Genomic DNA, 23,645 nt, shown 5'->3' with positions numbered 1-23,645 from the left:
GTTACTGTCTTGGTATGTGCTGAGGCACACCTAGGGAGAATGAGAAGCGCAATTTATCTGAGAGACTTTATTTCAATCATATAAACATGAATATTTAAGAACCGTTTACCGTGTATCGTTAGATGTTTTCTTCTGATTTGCTATCACTCTGCTTTAACTTTTTATAGTTACCAGTAACTATAAAAACAGAGGTTATCATAAAAGCTTTTTTCGAACCATCACGATCGGAAGACAGTCAACAGATTATTTAACTGACGTTGCTAACTTACCGGTGATAGTATGTAAAAAATAACGTGCTATTATTCATGAGTGTAGCCGGTCAGTGTGACATCACAAAAATGCTAAGCGTAGTGTAGTGAAAGAAACTGTAAAACTGTCATAGAACGGTTGGTTGACATTTCTGGAAGAAATCGATGCATGTCGAGGTCATAATATATTATCTCCCCCCAAATACATGTATTCTACTGACCAGGATGGTAAATTAGCAAAAATTTGGAAATTTGTGGTAATTCCTATGGGACCAAACTGCTGAGGTCATCGGTCCCTGGGCTTATTCACTGCTTAATCTAGCTTAGACTAAATTACGCGAAGGACAACACGTACACCCATGCCCGATGGACGACTCGAACCTCCGACGGGGGGAGCCGCGTGAACCGGAGCATGGCGCATAGACCGAACGGCTACCCAGCGCGGCATATTAGCGAAATTCGGACTTATACAAAAGAACAGATGTACCCCCGCTGAGATGAATTAAGAAGGGGTAGTGGGGGGGGGGGGGGAGGGACATGAAAGTCTCAGATTGTGTTCTCTCAGCAAACAGCACTTGATGGAGCGGAAGCACGTGTATAACTGTAAATGTATGTAAGTATGTAATTACCTACTTCACAAGTTAAAACCATCTTGCAACAAAGCTAAAAAATTATAACAACTACTGACGTTTGTGTTTCATCGTGTATCCCATGATTTAGACCAGACAACCCTTGAAACTATCAATACAGAACAAAAGCTGAACTTCTCATTTAATTTGCCATAACAAATATTTTTCTTCTGGAGTTATTGAGGATTATTCCTTTTTGATTGGTGCAACAGACATTATTATATTGGAATCCGTTTAAATTAAATCACAACTGACTTCATACATTCACGTATTTATTACACAGATTCAAAAATAAAATAGGAAACACAGAACACATTTTAGGAATTCCATATTTTACATTAGCGTTGTGGTTGCAATTTGAGCCGAAAGTAGAAACGTTATGATTGTCGTCGCTAATTAGCGGATGCATTTTCCATTAGTTCGCTTAATATGAATAGATGCTGAAACAACATAGTTTATCATGAAGATTACAACATAAGTCAAAGATGAGGGAAAACGTAAATTTTTACTGCAGTGTACCTAACAATATAATTTAAGTACATTCATCATTTTATGGTAATGTAGTGATTTATTATGTGATCATCAAAGTTAATTGTTAGTTATTGTGGCACATGGGACCGGAGTTCGAGAAATGCGACAAATATTCCATTTATCCATCCATCTCTTCTAATCGCACACTGACGGCAGTAAGTCTGCAGTTATAATGTTTGGAGTCCAGTCTGTTTTAGTTTCTCGAAGCAATTTTATAAAGAATGAACTCGGCGGTACGAAAAACGGCCAGTGCAGAATACGTTAATTTCCTGCAATCGTACTTTGTTGATAAACACAGAATTAGCTCTATCAGGTGTTCAAAAGACAAAATATTTCATCGAGGAATATGTGGAAAGTGATGCAGTACAACGAATAACAACACGGTCTTTCCTATGAAAAATAATGTCTGTAGTAGAAGCCTTCAAGAGATATTAATACAGTTTGATTTTACTCAAAAGAATTGTAATTTAACGAATGTGGTGTCAGTAAACATGGGTCTTGGTATTTGACGAAGTTCGCGTGTGTATATTACATTATGAGACACAGAAGTGCACTTTTAGTTTCATTTTCTGTTTTATCCTGTTGTTAAACAGATTCCTTGTGACTGAAAATTCTACTAGTCTATCTTTTGTCAAGATAAAGTCGTTGTACCGCAGACGAATGTAATAATCAAACACAAGTCTCATTACCTGTAGCTCATGTTGCAACCACAACAAAAATAACAGAAAAGGTGTACAAATATAAAATCCACTGTCATGGTTTTTTTTGTTTATACAAATAATGTGCAATACAGACGAGCCCTGCCCGCATATACTTGCCCAACTTTGGGCGACTTTCCAATTGTTCACTGTGTAGCCACAGTATCAAGCATAAGACGCTAGCATTTCACACACAACCAACATTGTTAGCGGATGCATTATGTCGATACAGATGCAGAATTTGATACTTGATAGACACACCAGAAGGGAGTTCCTTCTTTCTTATTGCTGTCTTTTAGTCTTGCACTGCTTATTTAGTTTTATGTGGGCTAATACTGTTTTTCTTCAGTCCAGTTAAGTTGTACTTCGAGATCAGAGTGCAGCAGCGGAGGGGATGCAGTAATGGGAGATGAAGTGCAGTGATATGGGTGATTATTTCAGTCCCAGTTACGATTTAAAGAGTCGATTCTCGGTTTCGGCCTTTATCTTCCATCTTTAGATCTTTTCAGCTTTTTTACAGTGAAATGAAATAACCGTATCGCATTATTGACCGCGATACCTCTTCTGGGGGTAGTTCGGCCGAATGGTGCTTTTTCTATTTGACGACTATACAAGCACCCAGTCGCTGATCGATGACAATCTCCAATCCGACCGGAAATCGACCCTGAACACCAGGATATAGAATCAGCAACGCTAACCGCTAGACCAAAGCAACAGACTTTGTAACAATGTAGCGCGCCGAAATAGCTGAATAGGGTGCAACCCTGCGGGAGATAAAGGTTTAGCGTGAAAGGAATGTGTATGTGTGTGTATAATATTATAGATCGTTTTATTGTTTTTGCCGTCTTAGGCCACACATCTCTTGTGAATTATTTCATCAATCTGATGGCAGATATTATTATTACAAAAGGAATTTTGTCATTATGCACTGAATGAAATGGAATTACTGCGATAGATACTGTTTTGAAACGATTAGTATTTAAGGGAACGAATGAACATATTTTACTTTATTGCAGCAGCATTTAATAAGGCATTTTTGATTCAACACAGACATCCAAATCAGGAAGTTCTTGCTATATTTATAAAGTTTTATCAAAGTCAATGTTAATGGATTTGAAAAGTCGAAAAGAATTTAATCAGTAGTGTAAAGACATCTGTCTTGAATAAATTTTCTTGTTGAGTTACATTTTTATATTTCTCCAGTGTCGATCCTTGCTAGATCTTCGATGATGAAATTTTGTAAATGGGGTAGTGTCAAGAAATTTTCTGAGATGAATTTTTTTGAGTACAGTGTCTTGAGAAGAACTTTTATACAGAGAGTAACTCAGATTACTCAGTGTCATTATGCAGCTCACATTACCTGATGAACATTCTTTTATATGAGAGATGAATTTTATGAGAACCAATTTTGCATTGGATGTGTTTAAGAGAACGCATTGCGCTACCGCGATTCTCTGCAGTTAGAAGCAGCTCAGAAACAGAGACACGCTTTTTCTTCTTTTTCTACGAAAGAAGTTACATGGCATTTTCCATTGCGACACAGGTAAGCCAAATACATGTGATACGAGTTTTCAGTTTCACAGGGTCAGATTACATTGTTCATTTTAATCATTCGCATTAAAATTCAGAGTCCTTTTTGTGTGTCTGTACAGTTTTGGTTCAGACAAGGCATATTTCATTTACATTCTCGCAGTCAGATTTGCTTCTTATTCTCACAGGTAGATTTAGTTTTCAACTGTAAACGTGAAGTTAGATTATGCACATACTTCTTTTCCATGAATGGAATTTTTTGCTATGCAACGGCTCACACAACAGGTGCATCTTCAGATAATCTTCATCTATTTTTATTTATTAAAATAACTTCCAAGCGCTACGTTGATAGATAAGAAATAATATTTTAATGTGGAGGAAGTCGTACAGCGACAAAGTTCACACGATACACTGTAACAACGCTTTCTTAAAAAAAAAAAAATAGTAAAAAATAAAAAAATCCGATAACGGCCGAAACACGTAATCGTCTATTGTACATCTTAACTGCGACTGAAATAAATAAATAGTTACAGCTTTCTAACAGTTGCTGCATCTCTCCATAGACTGTATAGTACACTTACTGACTGAACAACACGGTATTCATCACAACGAAATCAGAGCGATCTAACAGTCAGTCAGTAAAATTACGACAGGAATGAAGAATAGGGCACTTCTTTTTAATATTTAGCGCTCCTTACACCTACTTGAAATGGAGCTCCTTCTGTTGATTTTGATCGGTACAATACATTTGTGACAACAACAGGAGTGGACACTAGAAATTAGGTAAAATACACAACCTGATATGAATAACAAGGAAGCATTTTTAGAAGAGTAAATCTAAACTGTAAGCGTACATTTTGGGACACCGTAGTAAATAACGCATCGAATTTTCATGTGTTACTGAATATTCCAGTAAATTGGTACAATTCAACAATTGACCATTTCGGCCAATATACAGTCTCCAGACCATTATGGTAAGGCCACCGAAATGTAGGTGTGTCCAAAATGCTGAAAAAAGTTAACTGAATTTCCAGATGTTGTTTGTTCCGGTGGATTGAGAAGCACTGCAGTGTAATGAAAGTCTTGGCAGAGGTATGTCCCGACTGAGGAGTCTGTCTGCAGGCTCTGGAATGTCTGTAGTGTCCGCGAGTGGAACGCCCGGCTGCGTTCCGTCGCCGGACTCTTTGAGATCAGCCAGTGGGGTCAGCCAGTGGAGCGCCGCGTGCGCCCCTCAGTAGGGCCTCCAGACGGACTGGTCGGCGTGCCGGTCCGGATACCTGTTGATGACGTCGCCGGGCGGCGAGGCGTCGTGCGACGAGACGACGAGGCCGTCGAGCGCGCGAGCGGCGGCCGCCGCCGCCTCCGGGTCGTGCGCGTAGTCCCGGTCGGCGTGCAGGTGCACGTGGATCTGGTTCTGGTTGACCGTCGAGTACAGGTGCGGGTACACCAGCATGGTGGGCGGGGGCGGCGGCGGAGGCGGGGGCGGCGGCGCGGCGGCTGCCACGGCGGTGGGCGGCGGCGGGTTGAGGTACGGGCCGGGCGCCGGCTGGGCCGCGCCGTAGTAGTTGTAGTTGTTGGGGTGGTGGTGGGGGTGGTGGTGGTGGTGGGGCATGAACGAGCCGGTCTGGTGGCCCGGCCAGCCGGCCGCCGCCGCCGGGTGGTGGTACGTCGTGCCGCCACAGCTGAGTCCAGGCGCTGCAACAAATGGAGAACGCACCGTAGTACGACACCTGCTCCCGGTATTGGTTTCTGAGTACCTAAGGGAAATGCAGCTCATAATTGCATTGACATACAAAATGTAGGCCTATCATTTACAAATGAATAACGGTAAATGCCACTTTTCACTGAGGTGACAGAAGTTCAAATGGTTCAAATGGCTCTGAGCACTATGGGACTTAACATCTGAGGTCATCAGTCCCCTAGAACTTAGAACTACTTAAACTTAACTAACCTATGGACATCATACACATCCATGCCCGAGGCAGGATTCGAACCTGCGACCGTAGCGATCGCGCAGTTTCAGACTGAAGCGCCTAGAACCGCTCGGCCACACTGGCCAGCGAGACAGAAGTAAATGGATTCTTTCTTTCATTCTTTTGCTAGCGCCTTGTCCCACATATTTGTGCAGGGTCGGCACAGTTAAATCGGATGTGGCATGGTTAATTTTGAGGGGTGGCCGGATGCCCTTCCTGCCGCCACCCCATACTCCCCTCCCCTGGAATGGAATTAGTGTACCTCCAACTGTCTGCGTCTAGTGTAAACCATGAAATAGTGCGAACGTGTTTCAGATGTCTGCGAGGCGTGTAACTGAGGCGGGATGTGATGTGGGGACCAGCCCGATATTCACCTAGTGGGATGTGGAAAACCGCCTAAAAACCACATCCAGGCGTCGGCGACTTGCGAGTCAATGATGATGAAACGATGATGAAAGACACACAACACCCAGTCATCTCGAGCAGAGAAAATCCCTAACCCCGCCGGGAATCGAACCCGGGACCCCGTGCGCGGGAAGCGAGAACGCTACCGCAAGACTACGAGCTGCGGACGGCAAATACAGAGATCGCGCACAAGAGGTGTATAGCGGCAGTGCGTTGGCCGGGCTATTTGTACTGAGATGATTCAAGTGAAAATACTTCCGACGTAATTATGGCCATTCAATGGGATTTAACAGATTTTGAACGCGGAATGGTAGTTAGAGCTAGACGCATGGGATATTCCATTTCGGAATTCGTTAGGGAATTCAATATTCCTAGATCCACAGTCTCAAGAGTGTGCCGAGTATACCAAATTTCAGGCATTACCTATCACCAAGGACAACGCAGTGGCCGATGGCCCTCATTTAAGGACCGAGAGCAGCGGCGTTTGGGTAAAGTTGTCAGTGCTAACAGACAATCAACACTGCGTGAAATAACCGCAGAAATCTATGAGGAACGTACGACGAATGTTTCCATTAGGACAGTGCACCGGAATTTGATGTTAATGGGCTATGACAGTAGACGCTCAACGTCTGTGCCTTTGCTAACAGCGCGAGATCACCTGCACGCCTCTCCTGCAATCGTGACCAGTTGGACCATAGACGGCGAAAAAACCGTGTCCTGGTCAGATGACTCCCGATTTCAGTTGGTAAGAGCTGATGGTAGGCTTCGAGAGCGGCGCAGACTCCACGAAACCATGGACCCAAGTTGTCAGCAAGGCATTGTGCAAGTTAGTAGTGGCTTCATAATGGTGTGGGCTGTGTTTACAGTGGTATGGACTGGGTCCTATGGTCTAACTGAACCGATCATTGAGTGGAAATGGTTATGTTCGGCTACTTGGAGACGATTTGCAGCCATTCAAGGACTTCATCTTCCCAACCAGCGATGGAATTTTCATGGATGACAATGTGTCACGTCACCAGGTCACAGTTGTTCGCGATTTGCATAAAAGACATTCTGGGCAGTTCTAGTGAATGTATGGCCACTCAGATCGCCCGACATGGATTCCAACGAACATTTATGGGACCTAATACAGATGTCAATTCGTGCTCAAAATCCTGCACCAGCTATAGTTTCGCAATTGTGGACGGCTATAGAGGCAGCGTGGCTCAATATTTCTGCAGGGGAATTCCAACGACTTGTTGAGATCATGCTAAAAGGAGGTCCAACACGATACTAGGAGCTATCCTATGACTTTTTTTTATCTCAGTGTATGATACACATAGTAAGGAAAGTGCGGCTCAGATTTGCAGTGGTACATGAAATTTCTTATTTTGATGACAACTGAATAAAAGCAAATGCCGTTTTATGGTTCTAGTGTTTAGCAAACTAAATATCAATACGTAAAAACCAGCCGCTGTGGCCGAGCGACTCTAGGCGCTTCAGTCCGGAACCGCGCTGCTGCAGGTTCGAATCCTGCCTCGGGCATGGATGTGTGTGATGTTCTTAGGTTTGTTAGGTTTCAGTAGTTCTAAGGCTAGGGGACTGATGGCCTCAGATGTTAAGTCCCATAGTGCTTAGAGCCATTTGAACCATTTGAATACGTAAAAAAACTGCAGTTACGCTGTTACTACCGCCTCTCCCCTTTTCTCGGGTGTAAACAGGTTGGTGCTGCCATCCTGGTGAGGTCCTCAGTTCGCTTTGCAGATTAGAGACTAGGGTACTTGCTGAATGCAGACAAGGCATCACTGTAAATGAGATATGGTTTTTTTTATTTTTTAGAGTAAAAACTTGACCAACACGAACAAGAGACGTAACAAATAGCACTGATATTGATTTGAGCCTTACCTAACACACGAATGGACGTTGCATCAACAATTCATACTATCCATCCTGCAATGTGCTAGTCGTGCAACGCACTGTTTCTACACGTATCAGCCTGTTTCTGACAGAAATGTTGGTACATATTCATCGCTGACCGTACTCCCTCCTCACCACACTCCATCCTATCATATTGTATGGTTTTGATTCGACCTACTGCAGCTTGTCCGGCGGTATGACGAGCGAGACAGGCACCCGATGGAGCCTTCTGGGCAATTTCATGCAGAAAAGACTCACGGGCGGAATGGAGCGCGTTGTATCTCAGTGACCTCTGACGGTATGCTTTAGTTACAGTTGAACGGCTCGGACTCTGAGCAGTAATGTAGTCACAAGGAAGTTCTCGAAACATTGTGCGAAGATAACGTGACAACTCGGCAGAAAGTTGAGAAACATGTAAATCATCGCTTTCTTGGAGAAAGCCTAAAGGATCACTACAACTGTTCTGGAGTTGGTTAGGTTTTGTGTGCCTTCTGTTTGTATGCTCATTTTCTCTAACTGTTCACCGGTGCAAGTGAAAAGTGTTGAAGGTGCATACCGCGCATTTGGAGTCTTTCAGTCTTCTTATGTGGCCACAAAATTTTTTGTATTATAGCACGTATTTGTTATTTCGATTTTTTAACGTGTTTTTACGATCCAAGACCGTAGTCTTCGCTAATTAGAGAGTTTTAATTATCATCTAAAAATGTACGTAACTAATTTTTTGTTTGGCGTGGCATTCATAGAAAATCACTTTTTACTGCCGTTAACTTATTCTTACTAAATTGAACTAGCGCTCCTCAGTAATTGCCTCGTTAAAAGTGGAATAGTTGGATCTCACAACTGCACATTTTCTTCATACTGTTAGGGTGTAGAGGTCAACCCTCGAAATCAGTTTCATAAACCAGTTTAACGGAATTCTTTTTTAAAAAAAGAAAACCTGAAAAAAATCAGCTTCGAAGATTAGAAGACTTCCGACCGATGTTAAGTAAAAACATTTCAAGCATATTAACAGAATCTGTGGTAGCTGCGTGTATAGCGTAAAAGTCTTGTAACAGTGAAGTTACTGGTTCGAGTCTATTTGTGATTGCTGATTACACGAAAATAAATTAAAATTTGGTACAAAAATTCGAAATGTCTTTTAAAACTTAAATACGCCAACAATATTGTTCAGTGGCTAGAGATAAAAAGCATTTTATTTTCTATTTAATGTTTTTCGTTTTGGTACCAATTTTCATTCTCATACGATTAATAATTAAAATTAAAACGATGCTGTTTTCATTAAAAGTTATGATTCAGTGGTTGTCAATTATCACAGCAGTTGGTAATAATATAGAATTTAATATAATGGATATCCATAATTAAAGTTGCAGTTTAAAAACAATGTAGAAAGAGAACCACTCCTCAGAATGACGCTAAATTTTGAACAGTATATTACTGACGCAGGGGGAAACGACATGGAACAAAGAAAAAAGTAACGAAAATTTGGCCAACAGATGCTGTAACGTCAGAATACGCACACCAAAGGATTCGCGGCACACTACTGCTCCTGAGTTTGCGTCTGAGACGCCCAAAATGAGCCTCCATGAAGGATCGCGCGCTGCTGATAAAGCTCTTTTACAAGAACGGTGACTGCGCGCCAGTATCCCAGCAGAAGTTCCGGACGCTCAAGGGTATGGAAAAAGGCACTGGTCCGCTATCTACCAAGGATCTGGAGAAAATGATTGCAAAATTTGAAATGAAAGGTTCTTTTGAAATGCAGTGTGGAAAAGGGAGGAAAGCAGTTGATCCAACGTCTGTCGAAGATGTGGCCACAGCATTGCAGAAGAGTCAAGTGTCATGTGCAGACACGCAGTGCACAGACAATTGCCCAAATGTTGAACATGTCTACGAGAATGGTGCATAAAAGCCTACGAAACATATTGCTTTGCTATCCATACAAAATCATCCGTGTTCAGGAGTTGCTTTCGGCTGACCTGCCAGCAAAACAAACTTTTGCTCTGGAATTTCTTGCTTATATGAAAGTGAACAATGAATGGCCATGGAACATTCTGTGGACAGACGAAGCCCATTTGTATCTCCAAGGACAACTCAAGACGCAGAACTTCAGAATATGTTCAATGGAAAATCCGCACGTCATCAACCGGTATCACTTCATTTTGCAAAGATGGCTGTGTCATGCAGGTTGACGGCATCGTTTCTCGTAGGGCCGTGTTTTGTCGAAGAGATGAGTCCTGCGGGTCCTGTTGCCTGAACAGTCGCTGCTAAACGCTGTAACAGTCTTTTCGCGCACCAACGTCATTCCAAACCTTCAACAGCTTGGATTTTATGCACGTTGGCCCTTCTCCGCACATTAGCACAGCCCGTGAAGCGGCTGCTGCAGAGGAATTTCGGAAATGCTAGAATTATCAGCCGTCATTTCCCTACAGCCTGCCGGCCGCGGTGGCCGAGCGGTTCTAGGCGCTTCAGTCTGGAACCGCGCGACTGCTACGGTTGGAGCAGATTCGAATCCTTCCTCGGGCATGGATGTGTGTGATGTCGTTAGGTTAGTTAGGTTTAAGTAGTTCTAAGTTCTAATGGACTGATGACCTCAGATGTTAAGCCCCATAGTGCTCATAGCCATTTGAACCATTTGAACCCTACAGCCTGGCCGTCCATATCACCTGATATTAATCCGAGTGACTTCTGGCAGTGAGGTTATCTGAAAGGTGTTCATTGCTCCAATTACGAATGTAGCTGAACTGAAGACATGCAAAGCTCAACGCATTCTGAACGTGCCTGCGAGACTCCTCGGTCTGTCGTGGATTTCAACTTAAGGCAGAAAGCAGTGGACAGTTAATTGAACACGTCTAGTAACAGTCTCACGACTGCATAAAGGCAGTTACGGCACCATGACAATTAAAAACCGGTTTATGCCATCTGATGTGTTACGACCTTGCCGTAGTGTATGGACGTACCTAACTAATTGTGCCACAGCTGTTCGACTCCTGAACTTATGAAGTCACGCACATTAAGCAGTGCGGATGGTGTAGTGTGCAGCTCAAACCATAGCCGTCGTATTGCGATTCATCTGTCATTTTTAGCCCTCCCATTTACACTACTGCCCATTAAAATTGCTACACCAAGAAGAAATACAGATGATAAACGGGTATTAATTGGAGAGATATATTATACTAGAACTGACATGTGATTACATTTTCACGCAATTTGGGTGCATAGATCCTGAGAAATCAGTACCCAGAACAACCACCTCTGGCCGTAATAACGGCCTTGATACGCCTGGGCATTGAGTCAAAAGAGCTGGGATGGCGTGTACAGGTACAGCTGCCCATGCAGCTTCAACAAGATACCACTGTTCATCAAGAGTAGTGACTGGCCTATTGTGACGAGCCAGTTCCTCGGCCACCATTGACCAGATGTTTTCAATTGGTGAGAGATCTGGAGAATGCGCTGGTCAGACCAGCAGTCGAACATTTTCTGTATCCAGAAAGGCCCATACAGGACCTGCAACATGCGGTCGTTCATTATCCTGCTGAAATGCAGGGTTTCGCAGGGATCGAATGAAGGGGAGAGCCACGGGTCGTAACACATCTGAAATGTAACGTCCACTGTTCAAAGTGCCGTCAATGCGAACAAGAGGTGACCGAGACGTGTAACCAATGGCACCCCATACCATTACGCCTTGTAGCAGGCCGAGCTACACTCGTTCCCTCAGATATAAATTATACCGTCGCAGCTGTAAGAGCGCTCGACGGCAGAGAAAATATATAAGAAAATGAAGGTAGTAAAATTGTTACTCAATTTGTTTTTCTATCCGACTTTTGTCTCATGAGAGCGGAAGCATAACTTACTTATTAGCTAGTCTTGGTCGGATTAAGACGAAAAAACTTATTAATGTGCAGACTTATTGTGGAAGTTGGTATGAAATTCGGAGGATGGAAGTAGCAACGTAAAATAAATTGCATTCAGCACCAAGATGGTTTTGATTTGTATAAATTAGTGATTCCTGGACGATTGCAAGATTTCGGAGCAGCTACGACTTTTCACGCAGAAATGAAGCAGGAGATTTTTGGAGAAGAAGACCTGGACGCCGCACGAGAGAAGACATGTTAACATGGTAAAGGATGAACTCTTATCTACGCCATTTCCCCCTGTTAATCACATTTTGTTATTCTCTGTTCTCTTTCAAATAATTTTTGTAGTGGAAATTGGTTTGACTTTTGCTCAGAAACGCCACAAGGACCACCCCAACAACTGCTTTTCCGAATTACGAAGTCCGGTAACTTTTCTGTAATTCGAAATCCGATTTGCATTTCATTCTTTCCCTTTCTCACGGTCATTAAAGATTTTAAAAACCCCTTTTTATGCACCATTTCTTCCCACATTTTCAACCTTTCTTTTCTTCTCTTTTTCTTTTTTATTGACCACTACAGCCGGGTGATGCGCTAGTATGGCGATGACGAATACACGCTTCCAATGTGCGTTCACCGCGATGTCGCCAAACACGGATACGCCCATCATGGTGCTGTAAACAGAACCTGGATTCATCCGAAAAAAATGACGTTTTGCCATTCGTGCACCCAGGTTCGTCGTTAAGTACACCATCGCAGGCGCTCATGTCTGTGATGCAGCGTCAAGGGTAACCGCAGCCATGGTCTCCGAGCGGATAGTTCATGCTGCTGCAAACGTCGTCGAACTGTTCGTGCAGATTGTTGTCTTGCAAACGTCCCCATCTGTTGACTCAGGGATCGAGACGTGGCTGCACGATCCGTTACAGTCGTGCGGATAAGATACCTGTCACTTGGACTGCTAGTGATACGAGGCCGTTGGGATCCAGCACGGCGTTCCGTATTACCCTCCCGAAACCACCGATTCCATATTCTGCTAACAGTCATTGGATCTCGACCAACGCGAGCAGTAATGTCGCGCTACGATAAACCGAAATCGCGATAGGCTACAATCCGACCTTTATCAAAGTCGGAAACGTGTTATTACGCATTTCTCCTCCTTACACGAGGAATCACAACAACGTTTCACCAGGCAACGGCGATCAACTGCTGTTTGTGTATGAGAAACAGGTTGGAAACTTTCCTAATGTCAGCACGTTGTAGGTGTCGCCAACGGCGCCAACCTTGTGTTAATGCTCTGAAAAGCTAATCATTTGCATATCACAGCATCTTCGTTCTGTCGGTTAAATTTCGCGTCTGTAGCACGCCATCTTCGTGGTGTATCAATTTTAGTGGCCAGTAGTGTACGTTAAGACATTAAATTTCCGTTTTTCTTGTTTTTGTTTTCTTTTTGTTCCGTGACGTTTCCCCCTGCGTCAATAATATACTGTTCAAATTTTAACGTCATTCTGAGCAGTGGTTCTATTTCTACTGCGTCTTGAAACGGTAACTTTAATTATGGACACCCTGTATAAAAGTAGAAAACAAAGAAAAAAAGCAGTTGTTATAAGCTGTTTTTGAGTAAAATTTTACTCTACGCAGTCTGCTACCATCGATTCCAGTGATGAGCTTGAAATGTTATTACTTAAAAGCGTTCGGAAGCCTATCTTCGCAGGCGATTGTTTGGATTATTACGACGTACTACTTCGGGAAATAGACATCCACGTACTGAATTTCAAATCTTGCAAGAACGGATAAAGTCGATAATGACCGGGCTGTAAGGTCTCTTTGTCGACGAAGCAGCGGCGGCGGCGCCTCACCTGTTGTGCTGTAGGGCGAGTGCGAGGCGGCGGGCTGCGGCGGCAGGCCCGCGGTGGGCACGATGCCGCCCGCGCACGACAGCGGCTCCAGCTCGCCGCCCCCGCCGCCTCCGCCGCCCCCGCCCGGCCCCGCCCCCGCCGGCGGGCTCTTGGAGAACATACTGCCGTACTCGCCGCTGGCGCCGCTGCTGCTGCCGGCGCCGCCGCTCGCCGCCGCGTGGTCCGGCAAGACTGTGGGCACACGACGATTGGCGTCACCACAACGTCCTGACGCCTCTCCCAAACTTTCCCTCCTTCTGATTACTTTGGGAATCTTGGTACTCTGATTAAACATCTTAGTTATTTCATAATTTAAAAAAATTATGTTTTTGGATAAATCATGCTAGATCTTAATTAATTTTTCATTCATTATTAATAGTTTTTATTAGCATTATTTAACGTGACTGCTATCAATATTTTCAATAATACACATTAATAATGCATTAGTCTACTATATTATAATACAGCGTCGTCATCAAACTCAAAAAATGCATTATTTTCAATATCTAAGTAGCATTATTTTCAATATCTAAGTACGGTATGGCAAACCTACGTTTCTAGCATTTGTGGACTTAGAGAAAGCTTTTGACAATTTTGACTGGAATACTCTCTTTCAAATTCTAAAGGTGGCAGGGGTAAAATACAGGGAGCGAAAGGCTATTTACAATTTGTACAGAAACCAGATGGCAGTTATTAGAGTCGAGGGGCATGAAAGGGAAGCAGTGGTGGGGAAGGGAGTGAGACAGGGTTGTAGCCTATCCCCGATGTTATTCAATCTGTATACAGGGTGTTACAAAAAGGTACGGCCAAACTTTCAGGAAACATTCCTCACACACAAATAAAGAAAAGATGTTATGTGGACATGTGTCCGGAAACGCTTAATTTCCATGTTAGAGCTCATTTTAGTTTCGTCAGTATGTACTGTACTTCTTCGATTCACCGCCAGTTGGCCCAATTGAAGGAAGGTAATGTTGGCTTCGGTGCTTGTGTTGACATGCGACTCATTGCTTGTTAATCACGAATGTGGTTTTGCAGTCAGTGCAATGTTTACAAATGCGGAGTTGACAGATGCCCATTTGATGTATGGATTAGCACGGGGCAATAGGCGTGGCGCGGTACGTTTGTATCGAGACAGATTTCCAGAACGAAGATGTCCCGACAGGAAGACGTTCGAAGCAATTGATCGGCGTCTTAGGGAGCACGGAACATTCCAGCCAATGACTCGCGACTGGGGAAGACCTAGAACGACGAGGACACCTGCAATCGACGAGGCAATTCTTCGTGCAGTTGACGATAACCCTAATGTCACCGTCAGAGAAGTTGCTGCTGTACAAGGTAACGTTGACCACGTCACTGTATGGAGAGTGCTACGGGAGAACCAGTCATTTCCGTACAATTTACAGCGTGTGCAGGCACTATCAGCAGCTGATTGGGCTCCCCGGATACACTTCTGCGAATGGTTCATCCAACAATGTGTCAATCATCATTTCAGTGCAAATGTTCTCTTTACGGATGAGGCTTCATTACAACGTGATCAAATTGTAAATTTTCACAATCAACATGTGTGGACTGACGAGAATCCGCACGCAATTGTGCAATCACGTCATCAACACAGATTTTCTGTGAACGTTTGGGCAGGCATTGTTGGTGATGTCTTGATTGGGCCCCATGTTCTTCCACTTACGCTCAATGGAGCACGTTATCATGATTTCATACGGGATACTCTACCTGTGCTGCTAGAACATGTTCCTTTACAAGTACGACACAACATGTGGTTCATGCACGATGGAGCTCCTGCACATTTCAGTCGAAGTGTTCGTACGCTTCTCAACAACAGACTCGGTGACCGATGGATTGATAGAGGCGGACCAATTCCATGACCTCAGCCCTCTTGACTTTCATTTATGGGGGCATTTGAAAGCTCATGTCTACGCAACCCCGGTACCAAATGTAGAGACTCTTCGTGCTCGTATTGTGGACGGCTGTGATACAATACGCCATTCTCCAGGGCTGCATCAGCTCATCAGGGATTCCATGCGACGTAGGGTGGATCATGTATCCTCGCTAACGGAGGACATTTTGAACATTTCCTGTAACAAAATGTTTGAAGTCAAGCTTGTACGTTCTATTACTATGTGTTTCCATTCCATGATTAATGTGATGTGAAGAGAAGTAATAAAATGAACTCTAACATGGAAAGTAAGTGTTTACGGACACATGTCCGCATAACATATTTTCTTTCTTTGTGTGTGAGGAATGTTTCCTGAAAGTTTGGCCGTACCTTTTTGTAACACCCTGTATTGAGGAAGCAGTAAAGGAAACAAAAGAAAAGTTCGGAGTAGGTATTAAAATCCACGGAGAAGAAATATAAATGTTGAGGTTCGCCGATGACATTGTAATTCTGTCAGAGACAGCAAAGGACTTGGAAGAGCAGTTGAACGGAATGGACAGTCTTGAAAGGAGGATATAAGATGAACATCAACAAAAGCAAAACGAGGATAATGGAATGTAGTCGAATTAAGTCGGGTGATGCTGAGGGAATTAGATTAGGAAATGAGACGCTTAATGTAGTAAAGGAGTTTTGCTATTTGGGGAGCAAAATAACTGATGATGGTCGAAGTAGAGAGGATATCAAATGTAGACTGGCAATGGCAAGGAAAGCGTTTCTGAAGAAGAGGAATTTGTTAACATCGAGTATAGATTTAAGTGTCAGGAAGTCGTTTCTGAAAGTATTTGTATGGAGTGTAGTCATGTATGGAAGTGAAACATGGACGATAAATAGTTTAGACAAGAAGAGAATAGAAGCTTTCGAAATGTGGTGCTACAGAAGAATGCTGAAGATTAGATGGGTAGATCACGTAACTAATGAGGAGGTATTGAATAGAATAGGGGAGAAGAGGAGTTTGTGGCACAACTTGACAAGAAGAAGGGACCGGTTGGTAGGGCATGTTCTGAGGCACTCAGAGATCACAAATTTAGCACTGGAGGGCAGCGTGGAGGGTAAAAATCGTAGAGGGAGACCAAGAGATGAATACACTAAGCAGATTCAATAGGATGTAGGTTGCAGTAAGTACTGGGAGATGAAGAAGCTTGCACAGGATAGAGTATCATGGAGAGCTGCATCAAACCAGTCTCAGGACTGAAGACCATAACAACAACAACACAAGTACGGTATTACATTATTATTACTGTCAACAGTTTTATTTTCACAAGTCCGTTTTGATCACATAGATTTCTTTACACTTTATGACCGGCTTATCACCATCTTCAGATCTGGTATAAATGTAAATAGTGTGTAAGCGACAAGGTTCAATTACTTAAAAGTATACAGGTCTTAGTGATGGATGAAATATAAAATATAAAATATTTATAGCCATGTATGGCAGTCATACATACCGTTAAAATATTCCGATATAAATCATCGTCAAGTTAAACATGTGCGTTCTAATACATTACGTCAGTATTTACACAAAAATTTAACTAAGGACAATGCATGCTGCATTTTAACCTTTATATTGGCGATACTGGTTTACTATGTACTGTGGCTAAAGTGCCCTCTGCGGGCATTAGGTTTTTGTATAACTACTGAAACAATCTGAGTATTAGCACGCACATGTTTAACTTAACGATGATTTACATCAGCATATTTTAACGGTATGCATGACTGACATACATGGCTATAAATATTTTGTATTTTATATTTCATGCATCAATAAGACTTTTCTACTTTTAATCTTAATTAATTGAACCTAGTCGCTTACACAATATTTATATTTACAACAGATCTGAAGATGGCGATAAGCCGAAACCGGTCATAAAGTGTAAAGAAATCTATGTTATCAAGACGGACTTGTGAAAATAAAAGTGATAAAAATAAAATGATCGCGGACTCATATACAGACTTTATGTCTTCTGTTGATATAAACTGTCAACAGTAATGACTACGACGCCAAGCACATGAAAAATAAATATGTGTCACAAGAAGGCGAACTATAGTAGGAGTCTGATATGTAAAGTACGTTTCATTAGTTTTTGATTACTGACAGCAAACCTAAGTTCTGCTACTCAAGTCCCCTAATACCGCACAGTATATTAGAACTTTCTTTGAAGTAACAGCACTTTGAACACTCTTCCCAGACTACACGTATGGAGTGAATAATTAATGCGCTTGCGGTTTCATTTTCTGGGAAAGCACAAATGCGTGACGTATTTGAGTGTTGCGTTCCTACCGACGCGAAACGACCTGTCTTGTTTGGTGAGCGCAGAATTCCTGCTTCTAGGAAAATCCAGCTTAAATAGAGCAGCTGTCCGTCGATTACACCACAGTGTTTCGAATATGATGTTTCACCTTTACTAAATTTAAGATATACAGGGAAAAACTATCAGACCACATGGCACAACTATGGTTCTGTTGTGAAAGAATGTTGGGAAATATTACTGAAGACTTCAGCTTTTCTGACAAGCTTCTCATGTCAGATGACCCTCATTTACACATCAGTAGGTATGTAAGCAACCAGAAGTTTAGTTACTGGGCACCTGAAAACTTACAATTGCACGAACGACGGTCAGTTAGCACAGAGCTTATAGTTTTGCGTGCTGTCTCAATCTCAGGTGTGACGAGGCCTCACATCTTTGAAGATGAGGAAAGGAAGGCGACATCAGCAAGTCTGTACGATATGTGGATCTGCTCGAGACTTTCGGAGCAGAAAAACTTCAAAACTTTCACGATCTTCATAATCTTGGATTTCAGCAAGATTTCCCGGAATTTTTGGGAAAAGTACTGAATGTAAATGTCGTGTGACTAGGGTCTCCCGTCGAGTAGACCGTTTGCCGGGTGCAAGTTTTTCGATTTGACGCCACATCGGCGACTTGCGCGTCAATGAAATGATGATGATTAGGACAACACAACACCCAATCCCTGAGCAGAGAAAAATCTCCGACCCAGCAGGGACATTCTGTCGCGCTGACCACTCAGCTACCGGGAGCGGACGGGAAAAAGCAGTTATAGCCAGCCGTACATAAATGATACAGCGACAAAAATACTCTCACCCTAGAGGGATAGCCGGTACAGTGGTACTGACGAGAATACAATTTAGTTGAGGTAAGCAAAGTATAACAACAATACTGATGTACTACAGCCTGATTTCCTGCCCATGCTCATATAGCGTCAATGGCAGCAGTTCGACAGATGTTACCATGTAATTTCACGGTTTTGCGACAGTCACTGGTCCTCAAGAACAACAGATTTTTCGGAGCGCGATTTTTTTTTTCTTGTGGGACCACCTGAAAAGTGCACACCATTCGCTCAACGACAGTTGCTGAGCTGAAAACAAGGGTCCACGAAAAAAGCGCTGTAATTCCCGTGAAGGTGCTACCGAGCACAGTGCAAATATCTCAGCATTCGCTTCCAGGATTGTTTTCGTTTCAATGGCCATCATTCTCCAGAAAAGGAGAAGAATTCGTGACGGGCCGCTTCAGTCCTTCCAGAAGACTATAAAAAAAGAAAAGAAACTTCAAACAGTAATAATCTTTTGTTGTGAAACTATATGTCAGCGACTGTTGCTTTCGACCATCAAAAGTGCAAATTCATTTTCTTAAGTCTTATGAGAGTTACTTTAGATATTCCTCTTTCATTGTTCCACCTTGTATAACACTCTGATGTACTACAAGCTGATTTCCTTCTCTCTAGCAGCAAACGTCAAACCAGCTCACGAGTGACCGGCTTTTCACACCTCACAATAAGATTATGCTTTAGCGCACAAATACATCACATTGTTTTGTCAAACATTGATAAATGAATCTCTCTTGATCATATTTTAAACTGGTTTCAAATTATGGTTTAAGTGATTAAAAATACATCGGCGAGAGAGTATACACCGATGAGCCAAAACATTATGAATGGCGTGATGTTTCACTTTTAAAACACAGTGTAACACAGATCCTGTTTGACATGGATTCTACAAGTCCTTGACAGGATTCTAGAAGTATGTGGCACCAGATGCCTACGCACATGGCCGGCCGCGGTGGCCGTGCGGTTCTGGCGCTGCAGTCCGGAACCGCGGGACTGCTACGGTCGCAGGCTCGAATCCTGCCTCGGGCATGGGTGTGTGTGATGTCCTTAGGTTAGTTAGGTTTAAGTAGTTCTAAGTTCTAGGGGACTTATGACCTAAGATGTTGAGTCCCATAGTGCTCAGAGCCATTTGAACCATTTGAACCTACGCACATGTCAAACAATTACCGCAAATTACGTGATGATGGTTTACGGGCACGCAGCTGGGGCCCGATATGTGTTCCAGTAGGTACATATCAGTCACATTTGCTGCCAAGACATCAATGTGTGTTTAGTGACCGCGTGTGTGTTTTGTGCAGCCATTCGCCTAGATGACGGCGTGTAAGGACCCAACTATAGACCTGTTGGAACAAGAAATGCAATTCATTCGACAGGCGACACGTTTCTATCGATCCTTGGCGAAGACTTAGTGATGTTGTGTCCACTGCTCTCATAACTGGCGATGTCGTTGGGTCAACGCAGGAACACATCGGAGTCGTGTGAAGTGCAGCTCCATGTTCATCAGTGGCCTATGAAAGGGTATGCGCCGAAACACTTCTGCCTGCATCGGCAGTGTACTCTGCCGTCAGATCTGCCACAGGTGGCTGCGTATCCTGGATTACACAGCGGGGAATCCTACGACCTCTACATTTTGTGATGAGGCGTGGTCTTCCAATACCATACGGCCTACCCGTTATTTCACCATCCTTCGGCCACTTTACGTAGGTGTTCACGACGGTGGTACGCCAACAAGCGCCCAGCTCCGCCGTCTCTGAGATTCTGTGCTCTTTGTCAGAACCGCTTGTATCAGCGGATTTACGCATTTGCGGCTCATATCTTCGCCATAATGAGTGCCCATTCGTCTCTCTTCCGCTTACATTCTTTGCTTACTGTGTAATGTGCCCGCAACACCACCAGGAGGTGTTCAACCACATGGTGGGAGTGGTCATGAGTTTACTTCCCAGGTTCATCTTTAAAAGGTGATATTTCGCAGTGTCATTCACAAAATTCAATCGTTGTTTGGGAGCATTCAGATGGTTTCCAAATCGTGCAACATAACCATTTCCAGTCAGTTGAACCAGAAGACCCAATCCATTCCATGCAAACACAGCCCACACCACTACGGAGTCTTCATCAGCTTGCATGGTGCCTTGTTAACAAATTGGGTCTGTGGTTTGACGAGGTCTGCGCAACACTCGAACCCTACCATCATCTCTTACCAAATGAAATCGGGCTTAATTTGACGAGGCCACGGTTTTCCAGTCGTCTAGGGTCCAACCGAAATGGTGACGAGCGCAGGAGACGCGCCGCAGGCGGTATGGCGCTGTTAGCAAAAGCACACTCTTCCGTCGTCTGCTGCCATAGCCGATTAACACCAGATTGCGCCGTATTGTCCTAACGGATATATTCTTCGTACGTCCCACATAGATTTCCGGGGTTATTCCACGCAGTGATGCTTGTCTGTTAGCATTGAAAACTCTTCGCAACCGCCGCTGTTCTCGATTGTCAAGTGAAGGCCATAGGGCACTGCGTTGTCCGTTGTGATAGGTAATGCCTGAAATCTGGTCTTCTTCGCACACTCTTGACACTGTAGATCTCACAATAATGAATTCACTAACGATTTTCAGAATGGAAGTCCTATGCGCCTAGCTCGAACTAGCATTCCGCGTTCAAAGTCTTTTAATCCCCGTCGTGCGGCCTTAATTACGTCGGAAACCTTTTCATGTGAATCATCTAAGTACAAATGACTGCTCCGCCACTGCCCTTTTATACCGTACGCACTCGATACTACCGCCATTCGCATACGTAGATATCGGTATCCCATGACTTCTGTCACCTCAGTTTATGTTTACATCGTTACTTCAAAGATGTTATGCATAGATATGCTTGCTTACATTGAGTACGAAGATACAGGGTGGCGCACGAAATGTGTTACCATTTTGTTTTTGAATATAGACTTTATTGTCAATACAATCTGAAAGGAACATATACTACAATGAAGAGCCGTCCATGGAGTTTCGTTCTAACTCAGCACATGCTCAATATGTCCACAATTTCGTTTCCTAACTTCCTTCAAACGAACACTCAAGTTAGTGATTACCCTACGGCACATGTCTTCCGTAATTTCACTGCAAGCTTGAAGAATAAGTCCTCTGAGCTCCATTAAATTCCACAGCTTCTTGCTACTGCCTTTCCCTTCAACACGCAGTGGTTCATGCAATATGGAGCAAGGCCAAATACTGCAAGCACTGTGTTGGAGTTTTTACACGAGCATTTCGACATGCGGATCATTTCACGCAGGTTTCCAGGTCGCTCCAATGACGGAAAAAATTGGCCCCCCAATAGACCAGACCTCAGTCCACGTGACTTTCTTTCTTTGAGGGTACATAAAGGAAAAAATTTTCCCGAAACGTCCACGTGATTTAATGGAGCTCAGAAGATTTATTCTTCAAGCCTGCAGTGAAATTACGGTAGACATGTGCCGTAGGGTAATCACTAACTTCAGTGTTCGTTTGAAGGAAGTTAGGAAACGAAATGGTGGACATATTGAGCATGTGCCGAGTTAGAACAAATCTCCATGGACGGCTCTTCATTATAGTATATGTTCCTTTCAGATTGTATTGACAATAAAGTTTATAGTCAAAAACAAAATGGTAACACATTTCGCGCGCCACCCTGTAAATGAAAGATGAGGGCTTTTTTCGAAAGTGCAGCCTTTTTTCGACTCTACTTCCATTGTAAGTACACTTCTCTCTCACAGATTCACATTTTTTTTTATTTTTAACAGTGCCTCTTCTATGAATACAATTTTATCACCAGCAAAAGACGCAACTTAGTCTGCCTTGCACTTGGTCTTCTACTGTGGAAAGGCGCCTGTGCTCTTCACTAACACCAGCGTCTGCGCACATCACAAAAAACAACAACAACGTAATTAAACAACTCTTCACCTGAAGATGTTGGTGTGAACCATCGAAACGCGTGGAGGCAAAATAAATATGTGACTGATGCAGAAATTTTTTGATTTGTATTAGTTGGTATTTCTTTGTGCATATGCTACCAAGAAAGACGTTGACAATGAAGAAGCCAGGCGTTTACCTGTGGGTAAGTGGCTGATTCCAGAAGGGTCGGAGGCTGAAGCGATGTCGGCTCCAGTGTAGGAGAAGGTGGGCTGCAGGGGCGAGTAGCTGGCGTACGTAGAGGAACAGCCGTAGCCGCCCCACGGCGCCGCCATGGCCCCGCCGCCGCCCACCGCCTCCGCTGCCGAGCACGATCCGCCCACGCCGCCCCCAGTGTTGGTCGTGTCTGCAACCAACACCATCAGCAATGACTACCGTACATCTTTAAATGAGCCTACAATGATACTGAGGTACGCTGGAGAGGATTTATGGAGATGAGAAAGTGGAAAGGACATATTGACAGACTGAGTGCCGATGCCGATGTAGCTAATTGATTTTTTTTTTTTTACACGTACCATGTTCCTTAGGACCAAATTGAGGAGTAATTGTCATGGAACGAATCAGTGCATGAAATAAAAACAGAAGAGTCATAATAGATAAATTAAAACGTATATGGAACACATGAATACGATAAGCCACAAGTTTAAATAAAAGTAATCGACAACGTAATACAGAAAGTAGCTTGATTTAAAAAAAAAAAAATTCCATGAGTGTCCCTACAGAATAGAAGGAGTGAGTCATGAGGAAACTCTCCAGTTTAGACTTGAAGGTGCGTGGATTACAGCTCAGATTTTTGAATTCTTGTGGAGTCTTACTGCAAATGGATGCAGCGGAATACTGCACTCCTTTCTGTGCAACAGTCAAGGAGGTGCAATCAAAATGCAGATTAGAAAAATGGTTCAAATGGCTCTGAGCACTATGGGACTCAACATCTTAGGTCATAAGTCCCCTAGAACTTAGAACTACTTAAACCTAACTAACCTAAG

The 23,645-nt window shown here is 43.3% G+C and overlaps 1 protein-coding gene across 1 annotated transcript; it reads right to left on the bottom strand.

The window, feature by feature from the left end:
* Positions 1 to 4,867: 4,867 nt before the first annotated feature.
* Positions 4,868 to 22,934, bottom strand: LOC126159657 (acrosin-like). The gene is made up of 2 exons (XM_049916566.1): positions 22,799 to 22,934; positions 4,868 to 5,331 (listed from the first exon to the last, which is right to left on the bottom strand). Exons 1-2 carry the CDS (start codon positions 22,932 to 22,934, stop codon positions 4,868 to 4,870), a joined length of 600 nt encoding a protein of 199 aa, XP_049772523.1.
* Between the last annotated feature and the right edge of the window lie 711 nt (positions 22,935 to 23,645).

Source organism: Schistocerca cancellata, chromosome 2 (genome assembly GCF_023864275.1).
Source record: "Schistocerca cancellata isolate TAMUIC-IGC-003103 chromosome 2, iqSchCanc2.1, whole genome shotgun sequence".
In the NCBI taxonomy this organism is placed as follows: Eukaryota; Metazoa; Arthropoda; class Insecta; order Orthoptera; family Acrididae; genus Schistocerca; species Schistocerca cancellata.
The sequence above is the reverse complement of the archived record's forward strand: the minus strand, read 5'-3'. Positions and strand labels throughout refer to the sequence as shown.

What these genes read in the sequence shown, in the direction of transcription:
- LOC126159657 (XM_049916566.1), bottom strand. Translation starts at nt 22,934, where the DNA reads ATGGCGGCGCCGTGGGGCGGCTACGGCTGTTCCTCTACGTACGCCAGC. An exon ending in AATCAGCCACTTACCCACAG is followed by an intron (nt 5,332 to 22,798) that starts GTAAACGCCTGG and finishes CATTTGTTGCAG; the next exon opens with CGCCTGGACTCAGCTGTGGC.